The sequence below is a fragment of the Pteropus vampyrus genome, unplaced genomic scaffold (assembly GCF_000151845.1).
Source record: "Pteropus vampyrus isolate Shadow unplaced genomic scaffold, Pvam_2.0 Scaffold518, whole genome shotgun sequence".
Lineage (NCBI taxonomy): Eukaryota > Metazoa > Chordata > Mammalia > Chiroptera > Pteropodidae > Pteropus > Pteropus vampyrus.
The window spans coordinates 555,206-568,267 of NW_011889299.1; the positions used below are offsets into that span (position 1 = coordinate 555,206).

Sequence of the window (13,062 nt, forward strand, 5' to 3'; positions counted from 1 at the left end):
ATCTCCTGGATCAGGTGAATGGCCCTTCGGGGATCCCGGGACCCTAGGACCTGGTAGGTGGGTGCCAAGGAGGAAGTGATAGGGCCTGAGCCCAACCCTACTATTGGGGCCAGAACCTAGAAGTGGCAAGGCTCCTCTCTGACCTTAACTCCCATCATGTCCCTGAAGCCAACTCTGATTATGACCCTTAGCCTGATCTTTGTACCAATCATCATTGCTAACCCTGGGTGGGTACACAAGCCCTGACTGCAACTCCAACCCAGATCCTGAATTTACCCCTGGCTATAAAGCAGACCTTGAACCTCATTCTAACCCTGACCTCAAATCCACTAGAATCCCTAAGGATGAGGATTTTTTTCTGTTTTGTTCACTGCCTGGCACACAGTGGCACTCAAAAAATTTGCTAAATGGATGGATCTAATTCCAACCTTCTCTCTGACCCTGAATCTAATTCCGACCTTGACCTTGATCCTGATTTCTCATTGTTCCAGTGCCTACCTTCAGATCCTAACTTTGACAACCTGAAATCCAAAACCGGATATAAGCCTAACCCCATTCCCTCTCTCCTCAATCTCAAGACCATGCTGATCCTAAATGTCCACAGAGCTGCCCACAAACACTGCCCTTACCTGCAAGCTGCCCCTTCCCCAGCCAAGTCCCAGGCTGAGCTGAGCTAAGCACTCCTGCCCTGCCCCACAGGTATTCTGTGCGCGGCTGCTGGAAGAAGCTCGGAACCGCAGTTCCTTCCCGGCTGATGTTGTCCATGGCATCTTCTCTAACATCTGTTCCATCTACTGCTTCCACCAGCAGTTCCTGCTGCCTGAGCTAGAGAAGCGCATGGAGGAATGGTGAGGGGCCCCAGAACTAGGCTGCCCACCCTCCTGTGCACTTGCCTGCTGAGCCCAGGCCACATGGGTGCATGAGATTTCATTCCTGCCTGCTCTCTCCTCTTACCACCTGTCACAAAAAGAATCAGGCCCAAGCTCTGCCTTCTAGGCCCTTCCAGTCTAATATGAACCATAGACCAGGACTCAGAAAATTCCGTCAGAATAGCAAAGCTCTTAAGAGTATGAGGTTAAGAGCCAAATTGGCTGGGTTCAAATTCCAGCTCTGCCACTTGTAGCTTTGTGACGTTAAATAAATTTCATAAATTACTGTGCTTCAGTTTCCTCTCTATGAAATGAGGGTAATAATTATATACTGCTCTGTAGGGTTGTTTTAAGGATTAAATGAGTCAATACATGTAGAGGGCTTAGAACAGTAACCAGTATGTAAGTGCTCAATGAATGTGAGCTGTTGTTCTTTTTTATCAGTGCTATGACAGCTGTGAATGGGAGGTTGTGGGAATCCAAATAGACCAAAGCTAGCCTGGGGGTTAGAGAAGGATTCAAGGGAGGAGGTAATGCTTGAGCTGAGGCCTGAGGTAGAAGGGCAGGGTTGATAGGCAATCTCCTGGCCTAGAGGCTCTTCTCTTCCAATCCGTCCTTTAGAGTCTACACTACCTGCCAAAATGGTCTTTCTGAACAACAATCAGACCATGTCATTTCCTGCTTAAAACATCTCCACATTCCTCACACCCACAGGATAAAGTATGTGTCGCCCTCACCAGACTGAGACCGCATAGGGCTGGCATGAAGCCACTTCCTACACCTCCCCAATTGACTGTGACCCCTGAGGGCTGGATCAGGCCTGGTCCTGTGTGTCCCCCAGCCAATTGAGACTCCTGAGGAGTGCAACCGCCTGGTCAGTTAGCCTCCCCTACCAGTGACCCTATCAGAGCTCACTGAAGTGTGGCTTATTTGTGTCCCCAGAATCACCCAACATAAGACTGGGCACAGAATCAATAATCAGCATGTGAAGTGAGGTCAGGGCAGGTATTCCATGATTTGTCATTCCTGGTGCTCAAGCAGGGCAGAGTTGGGGTAGATGACAGCCCAGGCTGTGGTCTCAGGTCAAGCTGAGCCTCTTGACTTAATGGGCCTATAATATAAGAAGAATTTCCAAAGGAGCAGACTGGCTGAGAAGTAGATTTCCAGGTCTGAAGTGAAAGTGGCCTGTCTAGGGCTGCAGACCTATAGGGTGGGGGCATTGGGGGACAGGGATCAACAGGACCATGTCAGCCCTTGCTTCTACCTCAGGGACCGCTACCCACGCATTGGAGACATCCTACAGAAGCTGGCACCCTTTCTTAAGATGTACGGCGAGTACGTGAAGAACTTTGACCGGGCAGTGGAGCTGGTCAACACCTGGACAGAGCGCTCCACCCAGTTTAAAGTGATCATCCATGAGGTGCAGGTAAGTGGCAAAGCTGGATGGGGCAGACTGGGGAGGAGAGGTCTGTGGGGACGTGGTAGGGGGTCTGTGGCCAGACCTAAGCTCTCTGCTTCTGCCTATCACAGAAGGAGGAAGCTTGTGGGAACCTGACATTGCAACACCACATGTTGGAGCCCGTGCAGCGCATCCCCCGCTATGAGCTACTTCTCAAGGACTATCTGTTAAAGCTGCCCCATGGCTCCCCGGACAGCAAGGATGCCCAAAGTGAGTGCACATACCCAGGCCCTGCCCTGTACCAAGACTTAACTAACAGGGTCAGCCTTCCACTGCCGCATAATTGAGATCACAGAATAGGATCTCCAAACTGAAAGGCCAACATTGAGGTTCTGGAGTGAAACCCCAGGATGAACCTCCAGATTGAGGTCTCTGCCTGAGGACCCAGACAGAACATTCAGGAGTCCCCCAGTCTGAAGTTCCCAACTGGGATGCCAGATTTTTGAGGGGCATGCCCAGAATTATCCCCTAAAGGGAGCTACTTGTTTCCTAGGCCAAGACCCCACGCTAATCCCTAGACTTGTCTGTAAATGAAATTGTCCCAAGTCTGAAGTGATACTGAGCCTGAACCCCCAGGGACTGAGCCACCAGACTGAGAGCCCAGACTGAGCCGATCCCTCTTTACTGAATTACACAGCTGAACTCCCCAGAAAGAGATTTGTCTCATCAAGCCCCCGATTTCCATCCTCCACACTTAGAGCCCACTCTGTGTCTGCCAGCCACTACCTAGAATGAACCTCTCAAAAGAACCTCCAGGTCTGATCAGAGCTCCATAGAATCACTTCTCCAGAACTGAACTTCCCAGAATGAACCCCATATTTTCCGCCTCCCAGATTAAGATCTCTAGGCTGAGATACCATCTCTCCAGACTGAGTTCTCACACATTGAATCACTAGAAAAGTGTTTAATTCTGATTTCTCAAGTATGAGACCCAACCCCCCAGGGACACACCCCAAAAAGTACTTCCCAGAGTTTCTTCCACTTTCCCCCAGGCTGTCATTTTCATTCATTTCTTGATTAATGTAATATTTACTAAGCAGCTCGGTGTTCTTTGCATTGTCCTAGGCACAAGAGATATGGAGGTGAACAAGACAGACAAGGTCCTTGATCTCAGGGAGTGTATATTTTAGTCAGGGAGACAGACAAAAAACAAACATATAGCAAGTCCTTAAATAACACCATTTCCTTCAACATAGTTTCATTAGAACATTGATGAAGTGCTGTAGGAACTTAACTCATATCAATTAGCGTTATGATTAAACTGGTTTCATTATATATTATTTCTCTGCAGTTCCAAGAACCAATCGATGATGTTAAGTGAGGACTTACTGTAATAAATACACAGGAGAATATTGGATAGGTGCTACATGTAATTCAGAGAACAAGAGGGTAATTGGGTGGCCTCTTGAGAAGACATTTGAATATAACCTGAATAACGAAAAGAAGGGAGCCACATTCAGGTTAGGGAAGAGTACTGATAGGAGAGGTGTACATTCCAGGCAGAGGCAACAGCAAGTGCAGAGTTCCTAAGCGGGAGGTTAGGGTAGGGGGTGGCAGCTTGCTTATCTCTGGACCCACAAGAGGGCCATTGTGACCTGAGCATGACAAGTGAGGGCAGAATAGTAGAAGTAGTGTTGGAGAAAGGAATAAGACTTTGAAGGCCGAGATAAGTGGATGGATTTTATTCTGAATATAGTGGGTAGCCACGGGAAAGTTTTGATTGGGATTACTTGGGGAGCAAGAGAGATACCAGTTAGAAAAGACTTTTGTAATAAATTAAGTGAGAAAAGTTGGTTTAGATGAGGATGATAGTAGTGAAAGTAGTGAGAAATGGCTGGATTCAGGATGTATTATACAATTGATCCTTGAACAATGCAGGGGTTAGAGGCGCCCCCTGCCCCCAAATGAAAGTCTGTTTACAACTTCACTTCCTCAAAACTTAACTACTAATAGCCTACTGTTGATAGAAACATTCAAGAATGACTTGCAGATTTTTGGCTGGTGGTGATTGTTTCTGAGATGACCTTAGAAGTTTAATTTTGGACTTGTTCTAAGTGACTGCCAGTGAGGCAGTTAGATGAGTCTAGAATCCTAGGGAGAGATCTAGATGTCACTGGCACGTAGACAGTATACAAAGCCATGAGGCTGGACATGATCACCAAGGGAGTAAGTGTAAATAGAGAAGAAAAGGAGGTCAAGGACAAAGGTGAGGGAGGTGGAATCAGCAAAGAAGACTTAGAAGGAGTAGTCCCAAAGGTAAGAGGAAAATCAGGAAACTGGTGTCCTAGAAGCCACAAGAGTCAGGGACAAACAGCTGTGTATACTTCCCAAACTGAGTCCCGCTTTCCCTACTAGATGGGATACTTTGCTACCAAGGCTAGACCTCTAGAAAGAGCTAGAACCTTAGAAAGTTTGATAGTTGAGCTCTACAGACAGACATTTGCAAACTAAGTACCATATTCTCCTTAAATGAAGCCCCCACAAGGTGGCAGAATGAGCTACATAACCTAAGGATCTAGAAAAAGCCTTCCACACTGATTCCCATGGACTGACATCTCTAACCTGAGCCCTCAGGCTGAACCCAGTCCAAGGTCCCAGTTATAGATCTACTACACTGGTTTCCCCAAACTAAGACCCCCAGACTGGGCCTCCAGAATGGTCTCCCCACCCTGAACTATGAACATGGGTTTGCAGTCAGAGCTTTCAGCCTGAGGTCCCAGAGTGAGATTTCACCAAAAAAGCCATGCAGTCTGATCTCCTTGGCCACAATTCTATAGACAGGTATTGCCAAACTGAGCACCCTAGATTAATCTCTCTACTTATTGTTCTTCAGACTGAGACTTCTAGCCTGAGCCCAAAAGACTGACACTCCAGATCCATCCCACAGACTGAGAACACTGAGCCCTCAGACTGGATTCCCAGAGTTCCCCAGGGTAAACCCCAGAAAGAACCCTGAGATTGAGCTGCCCAGACTGAGCTTCAAACAGAGATTACAGACTGCATTCTCCCTAGTCCAAGTCCCACTAATTAGGCAACCCACACCAAGCTCTGAGTCTGATCTTCCCAGTCTCAACTACCAGACTGACTTCCCTCAGACTGTGCTCTCCATTTTTTACCTCCCAGACTTAGATTTATGGATTGAGATTCCCAGGATGAGTCCAACAGATTGAGGTATCCTGACTGGGCCCCATACTGAGACTCAAGAAAGATACCTCACTGTCACTGGGGTCCCCAGAAGAAGCTTCCCATCTCATTTTTCTACTTAGAGCCCATGAGTTCTACAGAATCACATGTCCATATTGAGCTTCCAGGACTGAATTCTGCAACTTTATCTCCAAAGTGGACCCCTAGCATGATATTCTCAAACTGAAAATCTCCAAATGAGTTCCCTGGACTGGACCCCCAAAGTAAGCTGCCAGTATAAGCTTTCTAGACTAGGCCTCAGATTGAGTTTTTTAAATTTTTATATTTTTCAATTATAGTTGACATATTAATTTTAGGTGTACAGCAGTGATTCAACATTTATATAACTTATGAAGTGATCGCCCCAATAAATCAGTACCCATCTGACACCATACATAGTTATTACAATACTACTGACTATATTCCCCATGCTATACTCTATATCCCCATGACTATTTTGTAACTACCAATTTGTACCTCTTAATCCTCTCCCCCTTCACCCATCCCCCCACTCCCCAATCTGACAACCATCAAAATGCTTTCTGTGTCTATGAACTTGTTTCTGTTGTTTGTTTGTTTATCCTGTTCTCTAGATTCCACATATAACATTTGTCTTTCTCTGTCTGACTTACTCCACTCAGCACAATACCTTCTAGATTCATCCATGTTGTTGCAGATGGCAAGATTTCATTCTTTCTATGGCTGAGTAATATTCCATTGTATATACATACCACTTCTCCTTTATCCATTTATCTACTGATGGACATCCAGGCGGTCTCCATATCTTGGCTATAGTAAATACTGCCGCAATGAACATATAGATTCACATGTCCCTTCAAAGTAGTGTTTTGCGTTTCTTCAAATAAATACCCAGAAGTGGGATTATAGGGTCCTTCTTTGTCTCTTATTATAGCCTTTGTTTTAAAGTCTATTATGTCTGGTATAAGTATTGCTACCCCAGCTTTTGTTTCCCTTTTCATGAAACATCTTTTTTCATCCCTTTACTTTCAGTCTGTGTGTGTCTTTCAATCTGAAGTTAGTCTCTTGCAGGCAGCATGTGTAAGGGTCTTGTTTTCTTATCCATTCAGCCACATTTTCTTTTAACTGGAGCATTTAATGCATTTACATTTAAAGTAACTGTTGCTAGATATGTAGTTACTGCCATTTTATTATTCATTTTTTATCTTTTTGTTCTTTTTCCTTCTTAAAGAAGTCCCTCCAATGTTTCCTGTAATACTGGCTTCGTAGTGATGACCTCTAGCTTTTTTTTTTTTTCCTAAGAAGCTCTTTATCTGTCCTTCAATTCAATTCTAAATGATAGCTTTGCTGAGTAGAGTAACCTTGGTTGTGTAGGTCCTTTCTTTTCATTACTTTGGATATATTGTGCCAATCCCTTCTGGCCTACAAAGTTTCTGTTGAGAAATCAGCTGATAGTCTTATGGGAGCTCCCTTGTAGGTAACGAACTGCTTTTATCTTGCTGCTTTTAAGATGCTCTCGTTGTCTTTAACTTTTGCCATTTTAATTATGAAGTGTCTTAGTGTGGGCCTGTTTGGGTTCATCTTATTCAGGACTCTCTGTGCTTCCTGGGCTTGTATGTCTATTTCCTTTGCCAGGTTAAGGAAGTTTTCAGTCATTATTTATTGAAATAGGTTTTCAATTCCTTGTTCTCTTTTCTCCTTCTGGTATCCTTATGATGCGAATATTGCTATGCTTGATGCTGTCCCAGAGGTTCCTTTTTTTGGATTTCTTTTTCTTTTTGCTATTCTGATTGGGTGTTTTCTGATACTTTATCTTCTGAATCGCTGATTTGATCCTCCACTTCATCTAATTTACTGTTAATTTCTAAGGTATTCTTCATTAATGTTATTGTAGTCTTCATTTCTGACTGGTTCTTTTTATGTTTTCTATCTCTTTGTTAAAGTTCTGAGTTCCTCTACTCTTCCTATAAATTCATTGAGCATCCTTATCACAAGTTTTTGACCTCTGCATCTGGTAGATTCCTTGTCTCCATTTTGTTTAGTTCTTTTTCTGGAGCTTTGTTTTGTACTTTCATTTGGAACATGTTTCTTTGTCTTCCCATTTTGGCTGCCTACTTGTGTTTATTTCTATGTATTAGGTAGAACATGTCTCCTGGTCTTAGTAGAAGTATGTAGTAGGTATGCTACGTAAGTGGGCCCAGTGGCACAGTCTTCCCTGGTCATCTGAGCTGGGTGCTCCAGGTATGTCCCTTGTATAGGTTATGTGTGCCCTCCTGTTGTAGTTGAGCCTTGGTTGCTATTTGCTTCTCAGTGGAAGGGATTGACCCTTGAGCTGATTGGTTGTGAGGGCTGGGCATGATCAGTGGAGGAGCTGTTGTGCAGGGGCTGACCCTACAGAGCAAGTATTACTTTAGCAGGGCTCTAGTGCCTGCCCTATCTGCTCTTTGGGTAGAGCAGATATAACCCCAGATATAACCCCAGGTGGTGCTCCAGCGTAGACTGAAGATATAAGCCTCAGATATAACCCCAGATGGTGCTCCAGCTTAGACTGAAGCCCCCCACTGTATGTGAAGTGCAGGCAGGGGCTTCCTGGGAGGGATCCTGCTGCAGGCCAAGTTCAGCTGCAGCCTGTGCCCTGCCTAGGGCCACCTGGCATGAGCCACCAAGCAATCCACAGATGCCACCACCCACACTGGGCTCGGAAGTACCTCGAGAGGCCAAGCCACAAACCAAGGCCGGCTGCTGCTAGCAACAGGCTTGAGGCTGCTCAGCACGAAGTATGGGGCATGCTGAGGCCAGATGATGCTTGTTTAGGTTTTGTGAACCTTTGAGAGATTTTAGGAAAGTCCACACTATGACCCAAGACAGGCATTTTGTATGGAAAATCCATTGGAAATGGCTTGGGTGGGCCCGCATGTTGGGAGGGGTGGGGTGTCAGGGAATCACCAGGGTGAGGCAACCAGTGTTAATTACATTGATGGAGTCTCAGATATTGTGGCCTTCTGGGTCTGCGAGCCAGGCAGGGCAGGGCTCAACAAAGGAACGATGCCCTCTGGGACCAGCTTGTTTCGTGTCTCCATCCCTCCGATCAGTCTTGAGGTAGCCTCTTCTATGTGTTCCTACTTGTAGAACTTCTGTTCAGCTAGACTTCAGATGACTCTCAATAATGGTTGTTTTGTAGTATAGTTGTAATTTTGATGTGGTTGTGGGAGGAGGCAAGTACCGCATTTACCTACTCCGCCATCTTGACTGGAACTCAGATTGAGTCATTTTACTATCTGTGTGTCCCTGGGCAAACTACTCAGTCTCTCAGTCTTAGTTTTCTGGTGTGTAGAACAGGGATGATAATACCTACCTCATAGTTATCTGGAGGATAAAGGAGATAATGAAGGTAAAGCGTTTAGCACAGTACCTAGCACATGCTACAGGCTCAATAAATGTTAGTTGTTTCTATTACTGAATACCCTGGCTGATGCCTTCCATACTTAGTGCCTCTAAAAATCAGCCCCCAGATTAAGTTCACCAAATTTAGTTTCCTGTTTTGTACCAATCTCAGCCCTATCTGTATGTGTCCCTGGAAAGAACCTCAGAACTTGAGCTTGGCTGTCTGAACTTCCCACACTGAGCCTAAAGATGAACCCCTCCTGGCCCCCCCCCCAAAAAAAACTTCCCAGTCTGGTTTTTTGAGCTGCTCAGAATGAGACTCTGAATGAAAACCAGCCCGAGAGATGCTCACTAAGTCCCCCAGCCCAAGATCTTAAGCTGACCTCCCTATTTTTTCCCTCAGACTAAAATCCCCAGGCAGAGCATGAGAAAGTGCCTCCAGCTCTGAACTCCACTGAATCATACCTCTGGTTCCCCAGACTTGACTCTCCTACTTTCTACTTCCCAGTCTAAATTCTAGAGCCCGGACCCCATACTGGGCTTCCCAAACCAAGTCAGCTGGAACTCCTGACCTGAGCTGCCTACCCTGAGCCCAAGACTGAACTCTGAACCAACATTCCAGACTGCCAAACTCAGACCAGACCCCACCAAAGCCTCCATACCAAGCTCCTACACCAGGCTCTCCAAACTGCACTCCCTAGCCTGAACTCCAAATGAATTCCTAGACTGGCATCCCCACACTGAATCCCCAGACAGCTTGGACACACTGAACTCCTGGAAATGCCAGTCCATTCCCCACATAAGACATCTCCAGACGGAGTGCCTGATAGCAAAGCCTCTAGTCTGAGTCCAGCAGCCTACACAAGCCTGACTTATAGGCCCACAACTTGCCAGAGTCTTCTTCCTGTCCCCTTCCCTGGGCACCTTCTGCCTCTGCCACCCAACATGGGGGTGCCACCTCTTCTCTGAGTCTCAGTTTTCCCATAGGTCAAATGGCACAATCACACCTATCTTACAGGGTTGTTATGAAGATTGAAGGAGTTAATTTATTCAAAGCATCTGTTGGGGAGCCCTGGAGATAGTGGTGGGACCTTGGCCCCATCCTAGGGAGCTCCTAGTCTACTGCAGGATACAGATGTGGATATATAAACATACAATGAACACACAGTGTGAACAGTGGGACACAGGGGAGCTAAGAGGAATGTGAAACCCAGCCTGGGAACTCAGGGCAGGCTTTCTGGAGGAGATGAGCTGAATCTAGAAGATTAAGTGGCAGTTGGCCAGGTGAAGCAAGACAGGACATGTTGAGAGAGGTGCAAATGAAGAAAGCTGGAGAAGTCAGCAGAAGCCAGATCACTAAGGGCTTTGAATGCCAGGGTAAAGGGCTGAGTCTTTACCCTGCAGGCATAGAGGAGCCATTGACAGATTTGAGCAGAGGAATGATAGCCAGCCATGTGTGAGAGAGCTCCCTCTGACAGCTAGGACAGAAGAAGAGTTGGAGATTGAAGACTGACACCTGAAAGGCCTGAGCTGGGACAGGGGCCACAGATCTTGAGCACCAAGACTTGGTTATGGAGAATAGGGCCTCCTAGGAAAACAAGACTTAGCTTGCCAACCATATGCACTTTCTCCAGAAGCACATGTGCTCCTTCCATTACAGGCATATTTTCTGAGTGGGAAAATCCAGCACTGTATAATAGACAAAAGTGGAGTGCATCAGCAGGATTTGTTGGTGTATAGAGATGTATAGGGACTTATTTCAATTTTTTTTTCCTGATGATACCTGGCCACTATAGGAAATATGGACATTGTGGGAAAGATAAAAAAGGGAGAGAGGAAAAATCACCTGTGATACAAGCCCCCAGAGTATAAGCAAGAGAAACATTTTGACATGTATTCTTCCTGGTGTTTTTTTATTCACATATATTTGTGAAATCAAGATCTTTCAGTATATACAAGTTTGTATCCTTTTCTTAAAATGTCCTGAGCATTTCCAAGATTATGAAAAACCCTACATACGTATCATTTGTAAAGGTTGTTTAGTAGACCATTATATGAATGCACATTAATTTATTTAACTGAACCTCTACGGTTGGACATTTTTGTTTCCAGTTTGACACTGTTTTAAATACCATTGCAATCAAAGTGTATTTGTATATAGAACATGTATTTTCTTAGTTCCTATAATCAGAATTATTGAGACAAAGAATAGGATCATCTCTTTGTTTCTTTATATGACTTTTTTTTCTGATTATAAAAGTAATACATGTTCTTTGTCAAAAACATGAAAAATACAGAAAAATCTAAAGAAGATAATAAAAACCACCCGTAGTTCCACCATCCAGAGACAACTTGTTAAACATGGGTATGTTTCCTTCTAGTTACATATGTAATTATTATCGATATTTTTAATGGTAATAATAATTTTTTAATTTTGTTTTAGTGGCTGCCAGCTATTCCATGTATTACGATTGTGGCATTGAGACAGTTTCTGATTTTTAAAGTGATGTTGCTATCGACATCTTTGAGGCTGGTGCTTTCTGGGATGGGGAGGGTATGGTCAGGCCAGGAGGAGGTATTCGAGGAGCAAAGCAGCCCTGAAGAGCTTCTTCTCTGCTAGTCCCCCATCTGACATCCCACTCTGCCTGCAGAGTCTCTGGAGCTGATAGCCACAGCAGCAGAGCACTCTAATGCTGCCATCCGCAAAATGGTGAGTGGCCCTTCTATCCCTGCCCTTCCTTGGCCACCCACCCATGGTGTCTCTGTCCTGGGCTTGTGACTTGTGGATATCTGAGGGGAGGCTGGCGCTCCAACCCTGCCTTTTGCTCACTGTCTCTTGCCAGGAGCGAATGCATAAGCTGCTGAAAGTCTATGAGCTGTTAGGGGGTGAGGAAGACATTGTCAGCCCCACCAAAGAGCTCATAAAAGAAGGCCACATCCTTAAGCTGTCAGCAAAGAATGGGACCACTCAAGACCGTTACCTCATATTAGTAAGTGCCAGGTGTGGGGTTGTGGGTGGGCCATGCCCCCATACATGTTGACTTGGTAATCACTCAAGACTGTAACTCCCGCTAGCCATTCTTTCCTCCATTAACTCATTGTACTTTTACTACCTATACTAGATGATGTAACTAAGACAGAGAGAAGCAACTTGCCCAAGGTCACCCAACTAGGAAGTAACTCCCATGCCTAGGCTCTTTCCTTGCAACTTTTGTGCCCAATCTGGGCTGTTTTCTCCATCTATTGTTTCGAGTCCCCAGTAATAAAGCTTGAGGAGTACTATAAGGGAGCTGGACCACACCCCTCCTGGGTCCTCCACACATACATCCCAAACCTTTTCCTTCCTAGTTCAATGACCGCCTTCTTTACTGCGTGCCCAGGCTGCGGCTCCTTGGTCAGAAGTTTAGCGTGCGGGCACGCATCGATGTAGATGGCATGGAGGTAAGCACAAGGAGGTGGGAAATGGGACCTGGAGTGGGGCCTTGGTGCTAGGAGATTGTAACAAAGACGTTCTGATTTTGAACCCAAGTCTATGCATGCATCTGTGCAGAGGATGAAGGCCCTGGGGAGCTCAATAGGCCTCACAAAGCTCTTTCTCCCTCCATTCAGCTAAAGGAAAGTTCCAACCTCAATCTGCCTCGGACCTTCCTGGTGTCAGGAAAGCAGCGCTCCCTGGAGCTTCAGGCCAGGTACTTGCCCTTCCCTATACCTTCCCTTCAAATATGCTGAGGCATTCTAGGCCTAACACCAGGCAGACAGGCTACCTCCCTAGGGGAGAGATTGTTCCAGAGAAAGATGCAGTCTTGCTCTTTTGGTGGGTTTTGTTAGAGGAGAGGGAAGAATGAGATGAATAACAACAACACAAATAGTTTATTATAGATTCAGAGATTTAAGAGAAATACCAAATGCAGTGCTTGGTCCTTGATGACAGGCTGATTTGAGAAAAAAAGCCTTAAAAGATATTTGCAAGACAACTGGGAAAATCTAAATGTGAACTGAGCATTACATAATGGGGAATTACTGCTAACTTCTTCAGCTATGATCATGGTATAGAGGTTATATAAGAGAATGACGCTGTTTTCTGATGCATGCATAAGATTTAGTATCATGATATTCATAATTTATTTTTAAGTGGTTTATCAACCAAAAATACATATATGTATACATATATGCATACACATATACATA

General features: G+C 45.2%; 1 protein-coding gene across 1 annotated transcript in view; it reads left to right on the forward strand.

Moving 5' to 3' along the window:
* The window catches only part of FGD1 (FYVE, RhoGEF and PH domain containing 1), a 38,417-nt gene that overhangs the window by 18,854 nt on the left and 6,501 nt on the right, over nt 1–13,062 (forward strand). Inside the window, exons 5-12 of the mRNA XM_011383460.2 lie at nt 4–14; nt 700–848; nt 2,139–2,295; nt 2,400–2,538; nt 11,526–11,584; nt 11,718–11,864; nt 12,223–12,315; nt 12,484–12,563. Coding sequence (XP_011381762.1) covers nt 4–14; nt 700–848; nt 2,139–2,295; nt 2,400–2,538; nt 11,526–11,584; nt 11,718–11,864; nt 12,223–12,315; nt 12,484–12,563 — 835 coding nt within the window. The remainder of the gene's footprint in view (nt 1–3; nt 15–699; nt 849–2,138; nt 2,296–2,399; nt 2,539–11,525; nt 11,585–11,717; nt 11,865–12,222; nt 12,316–12,483; nt 12,564–13,062) is intronic.